General features: G+C 42.8%; 1 protein-coding gene across 1 annotated transcript in view; it reads right to left on the reverse strand.

Annotated features, from left to right (window-relative positions):
* MYO1D (myosin ID) overlaps positions 1-12,279 on the reverse strand; it is a 410,223-nt gene extending 397,944 nt beyond the window's left edge. Inside the window, exon 1 of the mRNA XM_020963220.2 lies at positions 12,084-12,279. Within this exon, the coding sequence (XP_020818879.1) occupies positions 12,084-12,178 (95 nt within the window). The 5' untranslated portion in view covers positions 12,179-12,279. The remainder of the gene's footprint in view (positions 1-12,083) is intronic.
* Positions 12,280-21,365: the final 9,086 nt, after the last annotated feature.

Here is a 21,365-nt window from a genome sequence, read left to right on the forward strand (position 1 = left end):
AGCAATGTGTAGAAATCATAACGAAACATTTCTCAGTAATTAGAGTTAGGCCAAAATGAACTAGGGTTTCCCCTCCCCACTAAAGGGCTACAAGCAAAGGTCAAATGACCACTTGTCAGGCATACTGTAGAAGTGATCCTTGTTCAAATACAGTTAAGACTAAAAGGTCCCTTCCAAGGATCTGAGATGCTGTGATTTATTTGTGACCATGTTCTATCCTCCCTAATGGGATCTTATGTCCACTGGAGTCTGCTTCCAGTGATACTTCCTCATAGCAGGGAGGTGATACTGGATCTTCAAAGGTTCTGCCAGCTGAGCATCAGCACTGGAAGGTCCTATGCAGGCTAGAGAGGCTTCTAATTAGGGCCCAGGGGCAGACTATATGCTTGTTGTTCAACAGACAACCTAGCTAAGTGTGGAGGCTCACTACTAGGAGAGTGGTAGGGGATGGAGGATTGCTGTTTTTTGCCACAATATCTCCCAGACCATCTACTTAATCTCCTTCAGTGGCATGAGTACCAGCACTAAAAGCAAAATCAAAGACCTCTGAAGTATTTAAATAGCAGGTCATAAGCTTCAACTGGGCAAGGATCCATTTTATTGCCTTTGGGCCCCCATCAAGGTACCCCTTACACCCCAAACGGTGCTCAATAATTGTTACAATAAAAGTGATGTAATAAAAAGTACAAAGGGCTATGGGAGCTCATTACTACCTAGAAGGATATGGCCCTTGAGCTAAACCTGGAAGGATGCCACAGACTAGATTAGAGCAAGTGAAGACTGGGAGAGGAGGGAACTGAGAATTCCTGGCATCATCCTGGGTAAGGTACAACCTCCATCTTATGGCAGTGGGCAGTGCTTCCTAATCCAGACCACACTACAGAGGAGTCAAAAATCTCAGTTTCTATTGTGAGCCAAAGCATCCTCTACAACTTCAAGGCAGCAGCTTTACCTGGAACCCAGGGAGAAAGGAGCCAGAAGGGAAGAGTAATATGAAAAGGGAAGGGGGAAGTGGTGGGGCTGTCCATTAAAAAAACATTTAATGGTTTTAAGAAAGGCCTCTGGGCTGTGTGGACCTGAAAACTTTGCCATGGGCAGGCAGCTGGGAAACACTGCAATACACTAAAGTTCATAATTCCTTCTTTTTTCATCTGTTAATGCTTGCTTCAGCTCATCAGCCTTTCATTAATTACCCTCTCACCCTCTTATATTATTAAGTGGTTCCTGGCACCTCCATGTAATGGTAGCACCAGCAGGCACCCCCAGCCATGGATTGATCCTGTACTGTTCACCTAGCACACTGTCAAAGCCAAAGGTTCAAAAAGCTCTGATTTGTACAGGACACCAAGCTAGCATCAATACAAGAAGTTGAATTCACCCAAAAAATGCCCAAGCATGGAGTGGAGAGGGGGAGAGAGGAAGGAACCAAGGATTCCTTGGCTACAAAGGAAAAAGCTGCCATGAAACCACCATATGAAGATGTCACAGTTGAAGTTTCGATAACCATTGCTGAAGGAAAAAACAATTTTGAGAGCACTGAATATACACTGTGCTCATACCTGTGTAGACAAATGAAAATGGCAAAAGGAGCTTCTCTCTTTCACTGCCTAATCTAAACCTGCCAGAAGCAAAGAAACAGGCCCAGCCTCCCAAAATGGGGAGCAATGCCACAGAACTTAACTAAAGATGGCCAGACCTGGAGTTAGAAGATCTAGTTTCAGATCCTGAGTCTTCCCCTACTGTTTGCCTCATCCTGGACAAGTTACTTAACTTCTCTGGACCTCAGTTGCCTGACTTATAAAAATAAGGGGGAATGGACCAGATGGCTTCTAGCGTGCCTTTCAGCTCCAATTCTCTGATTCTATGAAAACAGAAGTCACTGGGGTCGTTGTTCCATTTCTGGTATATACAGGGAGGGACAGATATACAAATGGCATCTTCATAGACAGAAAGATTCAGGCAGACTCATGTTCAAACAGAAATTTAATCTCATCGAAGAAGTAGTTAACAGAAGAAAGATTCTGACCCAATTCAACAAATATTTATATATACATAACTAGAAATGTTCAGATAATATGGGCCAGGATAGACTTAAGAATCCATCAGACTCAGTGTTTCAGCACTATGCAATACCCAGACCTGTGGTGGTGGGCTCTCCGAAACATGGTTCTACTGTCCACAGGTCCCCTGTAGCACTGGTGCACACCTCCAAACCTGGGACAGCTGCAGGAAGCTCCCCGGGGTCACGTGGCCTAGGGAGCCACAGGAACCTGAAATTATCATAGGAGATCCCCCTCTCCCCCTCCCTCCCTCCCCTATGTATGCTGAGGGCTGTACCTGAGCCGGGATCATCTAAGCTCCAAGGAACCTCTCCAAATTTCTGTTAGATGATGATCTCTATACTTCTAATAAGCCACACATACTTAACCTGCAGTAAGACAGCACATGGTTTGGCAAGCACAGGAGAGAACAAGGAAATGGGCACAGATGACAGAAAGTGGAGAGAGGGAAAGAATGGAGTCAGGAAAACGTGGGTTTGAATATACCTCAGATACTCACTAACTCTGGGACACTGAGCAAGTCACTTAACCTTTCTGTGCCTCAGTTTCCCCACCTGTGAAATGAGGATAATAATACCACCTATCTCATAGAGTTGTTGTGAAGACTGAATGTAATAATACCTGTAGAATGCTTTTCAAACTTTAAATTGCTGAGAAATCTCCAAGTCATCATTAGAAGGTGAAAAAAAGCAAGCGTATGAGAGGAAGGCAGGCATTCCAACCTATCCTGATCGGCCACTAAATTAGTTGTAAGACCTTGAGAAAGTTAATTTCACCTTTGGGTTTTAGCTTTCTTATCTATTTAACAGGGAGAATGGAGTAGCTATAAAATTCTATGAGCTAAACATTCATGAGCATTCCTACCTCCACTGGTTGCTTCTTTTTTCTAAAATACTGCATTTAATGACTGAACTAGTCTATCACTTAGCTACATTCTGCCTTATATGGTCTCTAATTGTTTCACTATGTTAATCTTATTTCTCCAATTAGCCTATAAGCTCTTTTTCACCCTCTGTAACAGTCACCAGATAAATACAGAGTTGAACTGCAACATACACTTATTAATGTGCTCACTATGGTTAAATAAAGCTTTGCTCATTCCAATATACATTTGGTTCATGAATGCTCCCAAAATTTAAGATTCTGTAACCACTCAATATTCACTGAACATATATTTGTCAAGCATTTATTACGTGCAAGGTATTGTGATGAGCAATAATTCCTGTACTCCTGGAGATTGTGTTCTCCTGAAAAAGGGGTAGGGTGGGGAGAATGACAACAGGTATACTGAAAAGTAAATACAAGATAACTAGAAGTAGAAGGTACACTAACAATTTGGGGGATCAGGAAAGGCTTCATGTAGGAGATGTGGTACCTAAGCTGAGCACCTGTCTCCCAGGGTTGATATTTGTAAAGCACTTTGCAAACTTTAAAGCAACTATACAAATGCTAGCTCTTTTTCACCATTACCATCACATCACCATTATTACCATCCCCATTATCATTATCATCACCATCACCACCACCATCACATCACCATTATTACCATCCCCATTATCATTATCATCATCACCACCACCACCACCATCACATTACCATTATCCCCATCCCCATTATCATCATCACCATCATCACCACTATTATATCGCCATCACCCCTTTTACCACCACCATCACATCACCATCATCACCACTATTACCACCACCATCACATCATCATTGCCACCATCAACATCAGCCACCATCACTATCATTAAAGGGAGGAGGAGAAGAAAAGATAGAGCATTTCAGTAATGAGGAATAGTAATTTGTGTGAAGGTACTGACTGGAGATGGAATGCTTAGTAGATCAATTTCGATGGAATGCAGTGTTCAAGAAAGTGAGGAATATGCAATAAGTCTGGAAAGAGTGGCTGGAGTGAGACTGTTAAGGGATTCAAATACCAGACTGAGAAGTTTGTGTTATATCTTAGAGGCCACTAAAGAGTCTTTTTTCCCCCCTTTTAAATCTTTTTTTTTAATATCTTTTAAAAATAACTTTTGAAGATTCTTGAGCAGGGAAGTAACATTAGGGAGCTTGAGAGACAGCAGAATATAATGGATAGGGCACTGGACCTGGAGTTAGGAAGAATGTTCAAATGCTGCCTTGATAGTTATTGGCTGTGTGACCCGGGACAAGTAATTTATCTTCTCTATACCTTATTTGTCTCATCCATAAGATGAGGGGAGAACTCACTTTTAAAGGAGTCTTCCAGCTTTAAAAATATATGATCTTATAATTTGGTCAGCTGTATAGAGCAAGGATTTGAGAGAAAGGAACGGGAGCTCGGAGATGAATTAAGAGTCCAAGTGAGAGACAATGACAGCAGCCTTCACTACAGAAGAGGAGCAGCATAAGTGCAGAGAGAAGGGGGCAGTCGGATGTAATAAGTGTTTATATAAGTGATGTAAGAACCTAGAAAAAAACAGTTCCAAGACCTGTATATGCCCCCATGACAGTTATGTTGGAAATGTGAATCAACTATTCAGCTAGTGTAACCAATCTTGGAACTCTCAGTCTGCCCGTTCCAACATTTTGCAAACTCCACATACCAGTTAACCAAATCATACCAAGGAACAATGTTTTCAAATAGCATCATTAATACTTTATAACTCCATTTCTAACATTGTTTCCATGGAACTAAATGCCCCCTGTAATACTGTTTCATCTAACAGCATACTTTATCAAGGAACAGAGGAAAGATAGGACAGTATAACATACAGCTGGAGTGAAATTGAGCTTCCAATCCTAACTTTGCTAGTCTGCATGAGCCCAAACAAGCCAACATACCTCTTTGGACCTGAGTTATAAAAGGAGGGACTTGGACCAGCTGATCCCCAATGTTCCTTCTACCAACAAGTATTACTAAACACCAGCCACTGTACTAGGGAGCCGAGGACACAACTATAGAAAAAAGGATTCCCACTCACAGTGAGCCTTCCAGCACTAGATCCCATGAAATTAACAACGATGTCAAGATAGGGATGACTTTCAATATTTAAAGCACAGGTAGTAATTTCATTAATGCCATGTTTTTACTGAAGTTAAAAGAAAACTAAATGTCTCAATCTTCAGTGACATTATCACAACAGACTTTCATATGAGCTCATGTATTTCGTATTCTCAGAGAGATTAAACTACATAGGCAATCCCCAACTTGCACTGGGTGGGACTCCAGGACTCCTGTGTTATTACTTTATACAACAGGCAATGAGTGAGTTACATCACCTTCTGCTTCCCAAGAAGTTCTAATACACAAAGCCCTATTCCCTCAGGTCTGTGCCTGAGGTAGCCTTCTGCAGTCCTAGTTGTATACCCTATGGAGTTTCTCCTATGTCCAGCCTCAGGTATGATGCCTACCAGCCAGGGCCTACTTTCTTATGTCCCACAGTCCTTCTCACTGATCTACACAGCTGTCCTCATTCTATCCTTCATCTAACCAATTAAAAAAAAACCACCAATCCCCTAAATTGTGTGCCTAATTATTATATGGCCTGACTTGATATACATGTATATATATTTGTATAACAAATACCGGTACTTCTATCCACCAATGTGGCTCATATCCACTGTAAGCCTCTGTTAATTGTTTCATGTGCTTAGCACATAGTAGGAACTCAATAAGTGCTTCTTGATTGATATACACCATTTTAAGGGGGTAGTTAATACAATAACTGAAACAATGTTATAAATGAATGATCCATTGAATCCAAAAAAGGTTATAGCAGTCTTTAGTTCTAATGTATTAATGATGGAAACACTGTTCACTGAGATGATGTTATGTGGAGTTCCCAAAATACAGGAATGGGCGTTCTGGGAAGTCATGAGTTGTTGTGGCTGAATAACCGAACTGGGCAGGGCAACCTGGTGATGGGCCTCTCTGAACTATGTTAGTTCTCAGATGCGCTGTCATCATGCCCCTATCAGTGGATCCAGAATCGATGACATCCTAGCTTGAAGGATTCCGTCTCCTTGGATGTCAGCAAGCTGAGGTCACTACGTTACACTGAGGGCTCCTTCAGGTATGCGTTAGACTAGATGACCTCTAAGGTCCCTTCTAACTCTCAGAATCTGTGACCTGGCTTGGAACAGAATGGAAGAAGCATTTATTAAGCACCTACTGTGTGCCAGGCACTGAGCAAAGTCCTTTACAAATATTATCTCACTTGATCCTCCCACCTCTATGAGGTAGGTGTTATTATCATTCCCATTTTACAAAAGAGGAAACAGGCAGAGGTTAAGTGACTTATCCAGTGTCACACAGCTAGTAAGTGCCCGAGACTACATTTGACAGGCTCAGAACTCTATCTACTGCATCACCTAGATGCCAGGACTCCTGTCCTAGCAGATCTTTCAAAAACCCAGAGTCGCTGTGAAGCCAAGATGAAGCGACTGATTTATAGATTCTTGGGAAAGCCCTATAAAGCACGGGATAGATGTCAATGGCTCACAGTCTCATTAACCTTTCATCCACCAGAGGTGGCCCAGCCGACACGTTGGAAAAGATGTTCCTCTGGATTTTTTAAAAAACGTTCTTGGTTCGGATACCAGTTCAATTCCTAGGCTGTCCATCTGTTATCCCTCCCTCTCAATGTCTGACTAGATCTCAGTTCCTTTCTGTCCATATTCTAGAGGTTAATGTTTATGTCACTTTTTGTGTGTTATATCACCACTGCGAAGATGTTGCAGCTTGACTATGCCCACTATTCGTTTCTCCACTGCCATCTGGGTCACCTGCAATTTTGATTTTTCAGATACTATAAGCATTCCATGATTCACAGAATCCCCACAGATAAAATTGACAGGAGCTACTAAGGGAAAACCTTCAGTTGCAGTCAGTACAACCCAACCTGTGATCTCATGAAGGGAAGCATTCCTAAGTCTTCCCTTATCCAAAACAAGCATCCCCAGACTGAGCCACCCTATCTATATATCTCATTATCTTGAGGACCTTCATCCTCCTCTGGACACTTTCCGGTTTGCCAGCAGCTATAAAAAAAACCGCTAAAAGGTGGACTGAACACAACACTCTAGATATAGGCCAACCGCTATAGGCCTATCACCTCTCTACCCTCGGACACTATACTTTTCTTAAGGCATTTTGAGACTTACATTAGTTTTTTGTGGCTGTTGCATCACAATGCTACCATATACTGAGCTTGTAGTCCACTGAAATCCCCAGATCTTTTTCAAATGGTCTATCTAGCTACACCTTCCCCACTTTCCACCTGCAAAGTTGATTTAAAGAAAAAAGCAAAGGACTTAAAATTTATCCCTATTAAATTTCATCCTCTTAGATTCTGTTAACCAGGGTGTCAGCTAATCTTCCCAGCTTTGTGTGTGACGCCAATTTGATAAGCATATCATCTGAGTCTATACACAGGTTACGAATAATAATATCTTATACTGATAAAAATGTTAACACCACAGGCAGAGCCAAGCACAGATCCCTGCGGGAACTTTGTTAAAGACTTCCTTCCAAGCTCACAGATGATCTCGGAAACATTAGATTGAGAACCAGAGGGACTTCAGAGGTCTCTGAGTCCAACTTCCTCATTTGCAGATGAGAAAACGGAGTGACTTGCCAGGATCACATAGGTAGGAAGTATCTAAAGTAGGATTTGAACCCAGATCTTTCTGACTCCAAAGCTGGTGGACTATCTCCTACAACATGTTATCTCTACTACTGAAAGCAAACTGTACCATTATCATCGTCCACTTTTTTTTGCCTATGTGACTTGTTAGACCAAAGTCTTTGGAATGCTTATGGATCTCAAAGAGGAGGTTCCTTAAGCTTCTGGAAATCAATGTAATCAAAGTAATGTCATCTACAAACAGGAGCACGTGGACAACCTCACCATAACATACTAGGGAGAATGCTAAAATTGGGTTTAGGACAAATGTGGGCTTAAATCCCATCTCCTGTATTGTGTAGCCATAAGCAAGCCACCTAACCTTTGGCAGCCTGTTTTCTCATTTGTAAAATGGGGTGATAATAATATTATAGTACACACCTCACAGAGTTGTTAGGCAAGTTATATGTGTCAAGTGTTCGGAAAACTTGACAGCACCATATCAATGTCAGTTACTGTTATATTATCTCAGACGGAATCCTTCTTCATTTGGACTCTGGGCTGGTCGTCCACCAAGGACAGTAGCAGATGGCTTGGTTGAGGATATGGCTCTCTGTCTCCCTGATTTATGCCTTCTTTGATATCAATAATAGCTAGCACTTAGTAGCACTTTAAAGTCTGCCAAACGCTTTCATGTTATTTCTTTCAAACCCTCACAACGTTTGGGAGCGAGGTACTAATACAATGCTCATTTTATTGATGAGGAACCTGAGGTAGAGAGGTTGGGTGACGAGCCCAGGGTCATATAGTTAGCAAGTATCTGAGGCAGGATCTGAACTGAGGTCTTCCTGACCCCAAGCCCTGCAGTTGATGTATTAAGGCATCTAGCTGCCTTGATATTCAAAAATTTGAACAGAGCCATCTCTTTTGTTGTATCTTTCAAAGGAATATGATGTGATTTCTTTTTTTTTCTTTTGCCTTTTTTTTTTGGTAAGGCAATCGGAGTTAAGTGACTTGCCCAGGGTCACACAGCTAGTAAGTGTCAAGTGTCTGAGGCCGGATTTGAACTCAGGTCCTCCTGACTCCAAGGCCAGTGCTCTATCCACTGCGCCACCTAGCTGTCCCTATGTGATTTCAACATACATGTATAACACACACAAATATATGTACATATAACAGTATACTTACATGTGCACAAACTGTGTATACGAGCATGTATGCACATGTGCTTGTATGCATATGCACATATGTGCACATATACATGCATATGCAGACATATATACATGCATGTGCACACATCTATACATGCATATGCAGACATATATACATGCATGTACACACGTATGCATTGGGCAGGTAGGTGGCACTGTGGATAGCATGCTGGGCCTGGAGTGGCCAGGAAGACTTAAGTTCAAATCTGACCTCCAACATTTGCTAGCTGCGTGACCCCAGGCAAGTCATTTAACTTCTGTTTGGCTCAGTTTCCTGTAAATAGGGATGAAAATAACAGCCCCTACCTCCCAGGGTCGTTGTGAGGATCAAATGAGAGAGTAATTGTAAAGTGCTTAGAATGGCACCTGGCACAGAATTAGCACTCTACAAATGTTATTATTATCCTCACCATTATATATATGTGTGTATTATACATATACACATACATGTATTGTGTATTACATATCCATACATATACATTATATAGAGATAAACACCTTGTCAGAGAAAAATCTTTAAGAATGAAATACTTCTTTATAAACAAAGAATAGAGTTATTTACATTTCACACCTTTCAGGCACTGTGTGAAAGCCTGCCTCTCCTTTTTCAAATCTTCTGATCAAAAATACTCTTAACATATGGATACAACATTCTCAAGATTTTATGGAGATGAGAAGGTAGCCAAATGTGAATAGTTACTTCTACTGTATAGCTTGTGGTTCCTAGAGGTTAAATAATTTGCCCAAGGAATCAGAGGTAAACTGAGGTCTTTTTTTACTCCAGTGCTGACCTCCCATTCTCTGCACTTTGAGGCCTAGTTCTCTCTCTTTCATGTAGTTATATCATGTACAGTTTGTTAAAGATGATATTTATGCCCACTGTATTAAAAAAAATTGAGCATCAGGCCCATACCAGGATAGCCTCCTATTATAGCCTCTTCTATGAGAGAAGACAGCATAATATGATGAATAGAGAGTCAGACTCAGATCAAAAGCAGCTCCTTTTGAAGGCCAGTGGGGCCTAAAATAAGTCACCTAACCTCTCAGTGGCTCAGACAACTCTCTAAAACTAGATAAGGTGGGGATCTGCATTGGAAAGAGTTTCCTATTTCCTTGAAAACAGGTAACCAGGTATGGATGGAGAGAAAGAGGAATAGGGAAAAGGAGATTCAATTTGCATAATTTCAAGATATAGCCCTCTTTCTAGGAAGGTAATGTTCAATAAATTAGAAGGATGCTATTTTGAATCATAGATTTTAGATATAACAGTAAAAGCTTACATGAAAATAATACTTGATGGTTTTTGCGCCAGCATCTCAGCTGATTATCAAAACAACCTTCTGACAAAGGCAAGACAAGTATTATTCTATTTTACAAATGGGAAAGCTGAGGTTCAGGGTCTTATCCAAGTTCAAAATGCAGTTATTAGAGAACTAGAACCCAGGTGTTCAGACTTCTAGGAAGTGCTACCTTTTCAACCCATCATGCTGCCTCCCAACCTTGGGTACAATTCGTAAAGAAGACTTAAGTTTTACATTTTAGAAAGATGGGGTGTTTAAAGCCTCAGCTGCTATGCTAACAATTGTTACAAAGAATTAAAGTATTGAATTTTTTTTTTTACAACAGACTACAAAAAGTGAAGTTTTTGGTCACAAAGCAAAAGTGAAGATCTCAGGATCTCTTTGGGCCTCAGTTTCCCCATTGGTAAAATAAGGGGTTTGGATATGATTATCTCTGAGATCCTTTCCAGCTGTAAAATCTATAATTCCAAGTGAACAAACTTGGATCTTGACCTTACACTTCACAATTTTATGGACTGTCATAATGTGCTACAGGCTATACACCTTTGAAGGAATGGAAGAACCCAGAAACTATAAAAATTAGAATTCAGATATATGGAAACTTCATTCAGAGTAACATAAAAACCAAGTCCAAACTACTTCAATGCTCTGCATCTCCATTCAGCACTAATTCTACTCTTTAAAATTTCATTCAAAAGAAAATTTCAGTATACTTCTAATAAAAAAAAAAGTATGGTGTATGGAAAAGAATGCCGAACTTGGAGTTAGGATGCTTCAGCTGCAATTCTGGCTCTGACATTTAAATGCTGTGTAACTTTGGTTATGTCACGTGGCTTCTCACAGGCTGTTTTCCCATCTGTAAAAAGGGGGAATGAGTTTGTTCTGAGCAGCAGAAGAGCAACAGGGAATAGAACACCTGCTTTGGAGACAGATCACAGAATCACATATTTGGAGTTGGAAGGGACCTCAAAGTCCACTGAGTCCTACTCACTCAGCTGAGGTACAAACAGATTAGTCCAGGGTTGTGTGAAAGACTAGTCCAGGGATGGGGAACCTGCGGGCCTCGAGGACACAGGTAGCCCTCTAGGTCCTCAAATGTGGCTCTTTGACTGAATCCAAACTTCGGATGTGCGGCACTTGAGGACCTATGGGATATTAGTCAGTGACTGAGGCAGGATCTGAACCCACTGAGGCTGACTCCAGCTTCAATGCCCTATCCATTACACGACATCGACACACATGACATGGATTACACATCCTGCCTCTCATTATCCCCCTAGGTAACTCTAATAGCTGCAAAAGCGCTTTGTAAACCTTCGAGTGCTTCTATACACGCCTGCTACTAATGCCACTGGGAACTCGGTTGAAGAAACTTTAGCTACCAATGCAGACTGGCACCATCTTTGTAACTTAGAGTCTTAAGGAGGGAGCAGCCCTCAGCACTGAGAGGCAGGGTCCACGGAGACTCTTTCGGTAAGTATGATGAGGTCCGGAGTAAATCACCTTAAAAACTAAAACTATGGAAAACCCCTGTGTTAAAAACAAACACAAATCGCTCAACTTGGACAGCTGCTCTTGGTATCCGCAAGTACGTGAAGCATTCCTTTCAACCTCTGGGACTTTGTCCGCTTTAGTTTAAAGCAACTTCGAAAACGGACAACGCCCCGGAAAACAGCGCGCTGGGAATCCTCGCCTCCCAGCCGGAATGACGCGACGGGCTGCCTGAGCTTAGGGGATACCCTCGGCGGAGCCGCCCGGTCCCTCTCTTCGGGCCGGGGCCGCCGGAGCTGCGTCCGGCCCCCTCCCACTCCCCCCGCCCTTCCTCGGCCCGGGCCAGGCGCTGAGCATCCTGCCCTCGCAGGGGGTCGTCCTCCCTCCCCTCCCCTCCCCCCCCGCCTACCTGAGCCGGAGGTTGGCCATGAACTCGGACATAGTGACCGAGTCCATGAGCACGAAGTCCGCCTTGCCGAACTCGAGGCTCTCTTGCTCCGCCATGGCGCGGGCGGCACAGGTGGGATCCCGGCGGCCAAGGATGCAGGCGCGGGCCGGGCCGGACCGGGCTGAGCTGGGCTGGGGGGGAACCTGAGGCCGCTTGGGGGCAGCGCGCCTGGCAGCGGCCCGGACTCAGGCGGGCAGGGCCGGGGATGCGCTGGCGGGGCGGCCCGGTTCGTGGCGGAGGCGTCCCCGAAGAAAGCCCAGACCCAGCAGTTTCCGCTCCTCCCGCTGCGGCTGCCCGGGCGCTGTGGGAGACGGGAGACCGAGACGGAGACAGCGGCGGCTGGTCCCGCCCTGGTCCGGCCCGGCCCCGCCCCTGGCTGGCCCTCTCCTCTCCTCCTTCCCCCTCCCTCCGAGGGGGCCGCCCCAGCTGGGCCCGCAGCCTCCGCCTCCTCCGCCTCCGCCTCCTCCTGCTCCACACCTGGGCCGCGCGCACGCAGCAGCGCGACACCTCCGGGGCCCGGGGGTGCGCGCGCGCCCGCGCCCTGGGCTGTCCCCGCCAGCGCGCGCCCGCCTGCCCACCCACTCGAGCTCGTGAGCCCGCTTCCCCGAAGCCTCTGCGCCCTCTGTGGGCCGGCCACGCGTCTGGGCTTGGGTGGAGGTGGAGCCTAGGCTGGGAGTTTTCCAGTTTTTACTCGACTAGGGAATGTTGGGAGAGCCCTCGGGAATCACAAGAGCATAGATTTAAAGTTGTAAGGGACCTCAGAGACCCCCTGTTACAGGTGAGGAAACTGAGGCCCAGAAAGTCCTGTAACTTTCCCAGTGTCACACAGAGGTAATTGGCAGAGGCAGGAGAACGATTACATCTCAAAAGCTACTGGAAAGAGTGTTGGTGTCAGAGCCGAGAACACCTGGGTTCAACTCCCACTTTCTCCCCCCACCTCCAGCAGTGGCTGTGTGACGCTGGTCAAGTCACTTATCAGTTAAGTGCTCTAGGTAAGTCTCTAAAGCATTTCATTGGTAGAAGGAGATTCCTGGTCCGGGAGTTCCCTCTATCAATGAAATCCCAGTTCACTTCCCCTTGCCCCAAACAAAACTAATTTTTGGCTGTTTTGTTTGAATTCTGTTCCCCTTCCTCCAGTTGACCAACGCAGAAGCAGCACAATTAGGAGGATTAGCTTGTACTCCTACACTTTAAGGGTAAAAGAGAGCTTCACTTAAAACAGTCTTGCAAGACAGGTAGCGCACTTTGAATCCCGTTTTACAGAGGAAGAGACAAAAGTTCAGAGGCATACATGATGACTGATCCAGCTTCCCAGCTCCAAATACTGACCTCTTCCTAATGATCTCCTCCCAGACAAGTTTTGCCTTGCCAAGTTCCATTCCCCACCGTGGTATTCTCTGTATTTGCTCCAGCCGGTATTGATCTCTCTTCTTAGTAGCTTTCGAAATCACTTTTGTCTAAGTTCTTCACCCAATAAATAATACTGCTAATAAGAGTTATTTGACCTTTGTGTCTGTCTCATCCCTTTCACGTGGACTCGGAGGGAAGTGTCAGCTAGATGGGAAGCTCCTTTAGGTCGAGAATTCAAAAGATCAAAGATCTAGAGCTTTTAGGTCTTAAAATTTTTACTTCTTAAAAGCCTTCTGTTCCAACCTTCTCATTTTATAGATAAGGAAGCTGAGGCACAGAGGTTAAGTGACTTGCCCAAGGTCTCACACAGCTTTCTGAGTGGCAGATCTGTGATTCAAATCCAAGTCCTCAGTCCTTTCCATTGAACCCCAATAACTCTGTGTCCCCATAGCCACAGTGCCTTGAACAAAGGTGGGTCCATTAGCACTGAATACCTCCCTAAATGATCAATGAATAGAATTGAATGGATTGTATAAGACCACATAAACTCATAGCTCTTGAGATGGACAGGACCTTGGTCCAATCCCTTCACTTTACAGAGGAAGAAATTTGCCTAAGGTCACACAAGTATTACTCAGATCCTCTGTGTTCCCAAAGTTCAATAATAAGTTATCTATTTGGAGCTCAACATAACTTTTCCTCTCTCACAGAAATAATATTGTCTGAAGCAGTGGATAGAGCACTGGACCTGGAGTCAGGAAGACCTAAGTTCAAATCTGGCCTCAAACACTAGCTGTGTGACCTTAGGCAAGTCATTTAACCCTGTTTGCCTCAGTTTACTCATCTGTCAAATGAGCTAGAGAAGGAAATGGCAAACCACTCCAGTATCTTTGCCAGAAAACCCCCAAATGGGATCATGAAGAGTCAGACACAATTAACAACAAATTGTTGTAGATAGAATCCTGGATTCAGAATCAGAACTGAGTATAAATCCTATCTCAGACAGGTTACTGTATGATCTTGAGCAAGTCACATAAGACTCCCAGAGTTTCAACATCCTCATCTATAAAAGGAGGGATAATAATATTTTTACTACCTACTTAGCATGATTGTAGTGAGGCAAATCTGTATCTGCCCTTACTTCCACTAATGAGAACAGACCACAAATCCTGTGTCCATGGCTTTTGCCCATAGATGCTCTGCCAAGGGGAGGCCCCAAATAGGCTTTTGTGGATTGGCTTACAAAGTCAACCTTTAAGGTAAGGTTACCTTAAGTCACTTCATAAATGTGTCACTACCTGTGTGACCTTGGGCAAGTCAACCTCCCTGGGCCTCAGTTTCCTCATCTGTAAAATGAAGGAATCAGACTTCGTGGTCTTTCAGGAACCTTCTGGATTTAGAGCCATGCTCTTAGGCTATTGATCCTTATCTCTACCTGTTGAAATCCATCCCTTCCTTCAATGTCCAGATCTATGGCGTATTGGTTAGAGCACTGGACCCAGAGTTGGGAAGACCTAGATTGAAATCCTGCTCTTGACACTTCCTAACTATGTGACCATGAGCAAGTTACTTAATGTCTCTCATTTATTTAAAAAAAGGGGGGGGGGGAATAAATAAATAAATAAAAACAAAAAATTTTTTTTAAAGGAGGGGAGGAGGGTTCGGCTACATGGTCTTTAAGATCACATCAAGCTCTAAATCTAGGCTCTTATACTATGTTCTTAGGTGATTTCTTCCTTCAATTTTTATAAAACATCTTTTCTGTATTTCTCTTCCTTACCTATACAACATTCTGCTTTGTATCATATTTACTGGGGTACATGTCTTAGACAACCTGTGGTGTACAGACATACCTCGTTTTATTGTGCTTTGCTTTATTGTGTTTCATGGATATTGCATTGTTTACAAATTGAACATTTGAGGCAACCTTGCCTTGAGCAAGTCTGCTGGTAGCATTTTTCCAACAGCATGTGCTCATATCATGTTTCTGGGTTACATTTTGGTAATTTTCATACTACTTCCCACCTTTTTCGTATTATTATGTATTATGGTGATCTGTGATTAGTGATCTTTGATATTACTATTGTAATTGTTTTGAGGCACCATGAACCTCACCCATATAAGATGGCAAACTTAGTTGATAAATGTTGTATGTGTTCTGACTGCTCCACTGACTGGTCATTCTCCCTCTATCTCCTTCTCTTGAAATTAGGGTAATTAATAGCCCTACAGGGGCCTCTAAGTGTTCATGTGAAAAGAAAAGTCAATTGAGTTGGCAAACTTGGTTGTCATTTTAATGAATTGCCGCAGCCACCCCAACTTTCAGCAGCTACCACCCTGATAAGTCAGTAGCCATCAACGTCAAGACAAGACCCTCTAACAGCAAAAAGATTATGACTCACTGAAGGTTCAGATGATGGTTGACATTTTTTAGCAATAAAGTATTTTTAATTAAAGTATGTAAATTGTTTTATTGCACACTTAATAGACCACTGTATAGTATAAGCATAACTTTTATATACACTGAGAAACTGAAAAATTTGTATGACTTGCTTTATTTCAATATCCCCTTTATTGTGGCAGTCTGGAACTGAACCTGTCATATCTCTGAGGGATGCATGTTTTGTAAGGTCCTCGATGGCAGCACAGAATAAGTCCTTAATAAAATGTTGGTAGGACTGAAATTGTCTGCACTGAAGAGCCAAGAAAACACTGTACGTATGACTACATCATTAATAGAAGGAACAACCACAAAGAAAATTCAAAATGTATGTTGCAAAATGATAAAGAACAAGCATGGCATGAAAGAAGAAACATAGGAAGATATCCCCACTGCACCTCTTAACAGAGGTGGAAGGGCCCACTTATGTTGGCCATATTTTCAGACTTTTTCAATGTATTGATTGGTTACGCTGATTTTCCCTCTTCTTCCTTTTTTTATTTAAAAAAATACTGTTTATTATATGGGATGGCTCTCTGGGAGGGGAAGGGAAGGGATACTGGGGGAAACAATAGTGAATTTTTAAAAATCACAGGTAGGATTTGAACTCAGGTCTTCCTGACTCCAAGTTCAGCACTCTATGGAAAATCCCCCATGTAAAGGATGCATGCATACCTTTCTTCCTTGGCCTTAAGAAATAGGACTTTACAATATTTTGAGTTGGAAGAGACTTTAAGGTCATGTTCATCAAGCTAAGGAGTTCTTAATCTTTTGTGTGTCATGGACCCCTTGGGCAGTCTGGTGAAGCCTATAGATCCCTTCTTAGACTGATTTTTTTCAGTGTGTAAAATGAAATACATACGGTTACAGAGGAAACAAATTATATTGAAATAGTTACCAAAATATTTTTTAAAACCCCAAGTTCATTAACCTCACATTAAGAACTCCTAATCTAGTTAAACCCTTTCACTTTACAGCCAAGGAAATTGAGGGCTAGAAAGGTTAAAGATTGTCCAAGGTAGTAGTTAGCCCAACTGGGATTTAAATTACAAATTTGATCAGAACATAAGTACCTTAAGGCCAGAGATTGTCATTTGTCTTTGTTTCCCCAAAACCTAGCCCACAGTGGACGTGCAATAAACACTTGATTAATTGAACCCAGGTTCTTTGATTCCAAGTTTGGAGCTCTTTAAATCATTCCCTTCTCATGCCATTTTTTTAAGAGGTGGGGGAGACAAATCATCCATCCCTAGAACAATGTAATAATCCAGTACAAATGACCAGGTATAAGGAAGGGTGTGGTGTCCACCCAAAATGGACTTCTGTGGACTGCACTGGCTCCCTAACCTCTTTTTAAGGAATTCCTTATGAATCAAGCCAACCAGGTCCAGCAACCTAATTAGTCAACAATTAGCCAACAAATATTTGGGATGTATCTTCTGTGTGACAGGCACTGTGGCAAGTTTTCAGGATACAAAGAAAGGCAAAAACAACCACAAAAATAATGAAGAAACAAGAAAACAGTCCCTGTTCTCAAAGAGTTCATCATCTAATGAGGTAATGAGGGAGACACCTGGGAGGGGGATAGAATTGGCCCCAGAGATACAAAGAATAGATGGGAGATAATCTCAGACGGAAAATCAGGATTGGGCATAGAGGGCATAGAAAGGCTCTCTGTAGAAGGTAGGAATTGAGATGAGTCTTGAAGGAAGCTAGGAGACAGTGGTGAGGAGTGAGGACATTCTGGGATGGAAGACAGACCATAAAAAGGCAAGGAGTCGAGAAACGGAGTCTTGTGTTAGAGGAATAGCAAGAAGGTTAATGTTGCTAGATCCTGGAGTACCTGGATGGGATAAAATCTAAGAAGATTGGAAAGGTGGAGAACAGGTTGGGAAGGGCTTTAAATGCCAAAAGGGAGATTTTATTTTTGAACCTGGAGGTAATAGGGAGAGCTATTGGAGTTCATTAAGTGTACGTGTGGCCTGTTCATACTTGTGTTTTAGGAAGATCACAGGCAGCTGAGGGAGGATAGATTGGATTGAGAAGAGACTTGGTGCAAGATCAACTGGAAGGCTATCTTTTTTTTTGAGGCAATCAAGATTAAGTGACTTGTGGAGGGTCACACTGCTACTAAGTGTCCACTGCGCCACCTAGCTGCCCCAGAAGGCTATTTCAATAGCCCTCCCCTTCCAGTTTCCCCGGCTTCCTTCAAGTCCCAGTTAAATAAAATGCCACCTTCTACAGGAAGCCTTTCCGGATCCCTCTTAATTCTGATGCCTTCCCCCTCCTTATTATTTCGGATTTCTCCTGTCTATAGCTTGTTTGTACATAGATAGTTGTCTCCCTCCCCTCCACCCACCCACTAGACTGTGAGTTCCTTGGGAGCAGGGACTGTTTATTCCTTTTCTTTGTTACTCTAGCATTTACCACAGTGTGTAGCACATAGTAGGTGCTTAAGAAATGTTTATTGACTGACTGAATAGTCCAGGTGAGAGGAGAGAGGACTGAACCAGGGTAGAGACTGAAAAACATAAATATCTTCACATGGCCCATTGTGTATTTCTGTTTCAAACATCCACAGGACTGTGCACACCAGAGGTGTTTCATTGACTGGCTAATTGGGCAGTGATTTTTTTCCCTCCAAGCTCCTTTCTAGACAACAATTGCTACATAAAATAAACTCTTTATTATCCACAAGTGGATTATCTATGGCAGAAGTTTGATAACAGTTTAGTTTCTCTTCTCAGCACCCGCCCCTTTCTGTCAGTTGGTGTGTGTTAGAGGCAGATAAACTCATTTCAATATTATCTAAGCAAAACCTAAGTGGCAAGGCAAATCTCTGGCTGCAAAATAAGCATATAATGTATTCAAAGACGAATGTAAATGATTTGGGTACTGTCTGCTGCTCTGAGATTATACCAGACACTCCCTCTGCTTGTAAATTCAGAGAACTGAGAACTGATTCTGGGCAAGTATTACTGGTAACGTTTACTTCTCCCCAACCTCCACACATATGAGAGATGTCTGAGAGGAAAGGTCTCTTGGCCAATGGAGCTGTTGTCAGGCACTGTAGAATCCCAGGCCTAGCAAAGGTTATTTTTTCAGCAAGATCCAGAAGTCAGTCAACAAGCATTTATTGGGTGTTTACAATATGGCAGGCCCTGTGCTAAGTTTTGGGGGTACAAAGAAAGGCAAAAGATAGTTTCTGCCTTTAAAGAACTAATAATCTCATAGGGGAGACATTATTAAAAAAAAATCACATTGTGAAGAGCTTCAAATGCCAAGCAGGATTTTCTATTTGATCCTGGAGGTAGTAGGGAGCCGCTGGAGTTTATTGAGTAGGGGAGTAACTTGGTCAGGCCTGTATTTTAGGAAAATAAATTTGATGAGTTGGACTGGGGAGAGACTTGAAACAGTGAGGCAAGGAGACCAGCCTGGCCACCTGGAGCAGAACCTCAAAACCAAGCCAGATCAATCAAGAGTCTATATTAAGCACCTGCTATGAGTCAGGCGCTGTGGTGGGCCCTGAGCATAAAAAAACAAAAGAAAAAGAAATACTCCTTGCTTATAAGGAGTTTCATAAGAGGAAAATGAGCTCTGAGGGTTTATGATATTTAAAGTCATACAAAGTCCTTCCCAAGGAAGCCAGTTTCACTTTCAAAGTCCTGGAATGATTCTGAAGGCTTAATTGAAGGGTGACTTTGACCAGCTGGTCCTGCTTCTTGCCCTGTGGGGCCATAGAGAATGAAGGAGTTGGTGTGACAGAAAGGAATAGATTCCCAGACTTGCAGGCTTGAAGATCTGTGTTCAAATCTTTCCTCAGACACTTGTGTGACCTTGAGCAAGTCACAACTTCTCTGAGATTCATTTTCCTTCTCTGTAAAATGAAGGTGTCAGCCAGAGGACCTCCACATTCCCTCCTAGCTCTGAATCAATGACGCAGTAAATCTAATTCTTCCTCCCACATACAAATTTTGCATATACCAAAGACTTCTATTATATCACCTCTGAGTCTTCTCCCATGTAAGCTAAGCATCCTCAATTCCTTCAACTCACTTTCCTATGGCTTGATTACAAAATACTTTCACTATCCAGGTAAATCTCTTCTGGCTGTGATTGAACTTGTTAATATGCAAACACCCTGAAATATGCAGGATCCTACTCATTCAACATTAGTGTGAATCTTTCAACTGGTATGGATTGCTCTTTCCCCTTTTGCAAACTTCCTCCACTAGTGTGATTCTTGCTTATGTCTCTCCAGAAATCTAACAGGGAAGATCTGCCCAGCTCATGAAAAAAAAAAGCTAGCATTTATATATTACTTTAAACTTTGCAAAGCAGTTTACATATGTTATCTCATTGATCCTTATACCAACCCCTGCTATTATTGTTCTCATTTAACAAATGAGGAAACTGAGGCAGACAGAGTTTAAGTGACTTGCCCAGGGTCACTTAACTGGAAAGTGTCAGAGGCTGGATTTGAACTCAGGCATTCCTGCCTGATTCCAGGTCTGGTGCTCTATTTATTGTTCCACTTAACTAAAGGACTTCCTCTGGATTTATAAATTTTTCCTAGGTCCCAGGGCAACACTCAGCAATCCATTGGTTTTTCTTCCCTCTTACTACTTGACCAGCCCCCTTCTTTTTCTGGCAAAGTATCTCCTTAACAACGTCTTTTAATTTTTTTTTTTTTTGGCTAGGCAATGGGGTTAAGTGACTTGCCCAGAGTCACACAGCTAGTGGGTGTCAAATTTCTGAGGTCACATTTGAACTCAGGTCCTTCTGATTGGAAGTGCTCTATCTACTGTGCCTCTTTGCTGCCCCCAACCATGTCTTTTCTATTACTTCATGTGCAGACGACATTGTTGGTAGTACACTCCAGCCTGCTTGGAGTTACCAAACTCTTTCTATTGCTCTGGAGGTTGCCTGTAACTTTGATTCTTCTGAGATCATGGTATTCCATGATTCACACTTGTATGGCATTACTAGGAGAATAACTGGGGTTCAATATGCAATTTGGGCTCACTGAATACACTACTGAGTCCTCCTTCGAGTACTATCCAGATCACGTTCCTTCTCCTATTTCCTTCTGGATCCAGTTCATAGTTCACCTACAGCACCTAAGGCATCAACATCTACCTGCACCCAATGTGGTATCATGGGTAGAGACAGCCCCTCTCCCAAAGCAAAGGGGGTTCAAGTCCTGACAATGACATACACTGGCTGTGTAATAAACTTTCATGCACTAGGCAACTCCAATAGAAATTGTATTGGTAGAGAGAGTTTCCTCATTCAGTAGCACTCCATCCCATTGAAATCACAGATTCAGTCCCTATGCCCCTATCTATGTCTTTATATTTCAATGGGCTAACTACCCAATTGCATCTCCTAATCTGTGCAATATGTGCTTTTCATCCACTTCATTTTTACAGTGTGGCTAGTTAGGCTTGTCT

This window comes from Phascolarctos cinereus, unplaced genomic scaffold (assembly GCF_003287225.1).
Source record: "Phascolarctos cinereus isolate Bilbo 61053 unplaced genomic scaffold, phaCin_HiC Scaffold_5;HRSCAF=322, whole genome shotgun sequence".
NCBI classification, from domain to species: domain Eukaryota; kingdom Metazoa; phylum Chordata; class Mammalia; order Diprotodontia; family Phascolarctidae; genus Phascolarctos; species Phascolarctos cinereus.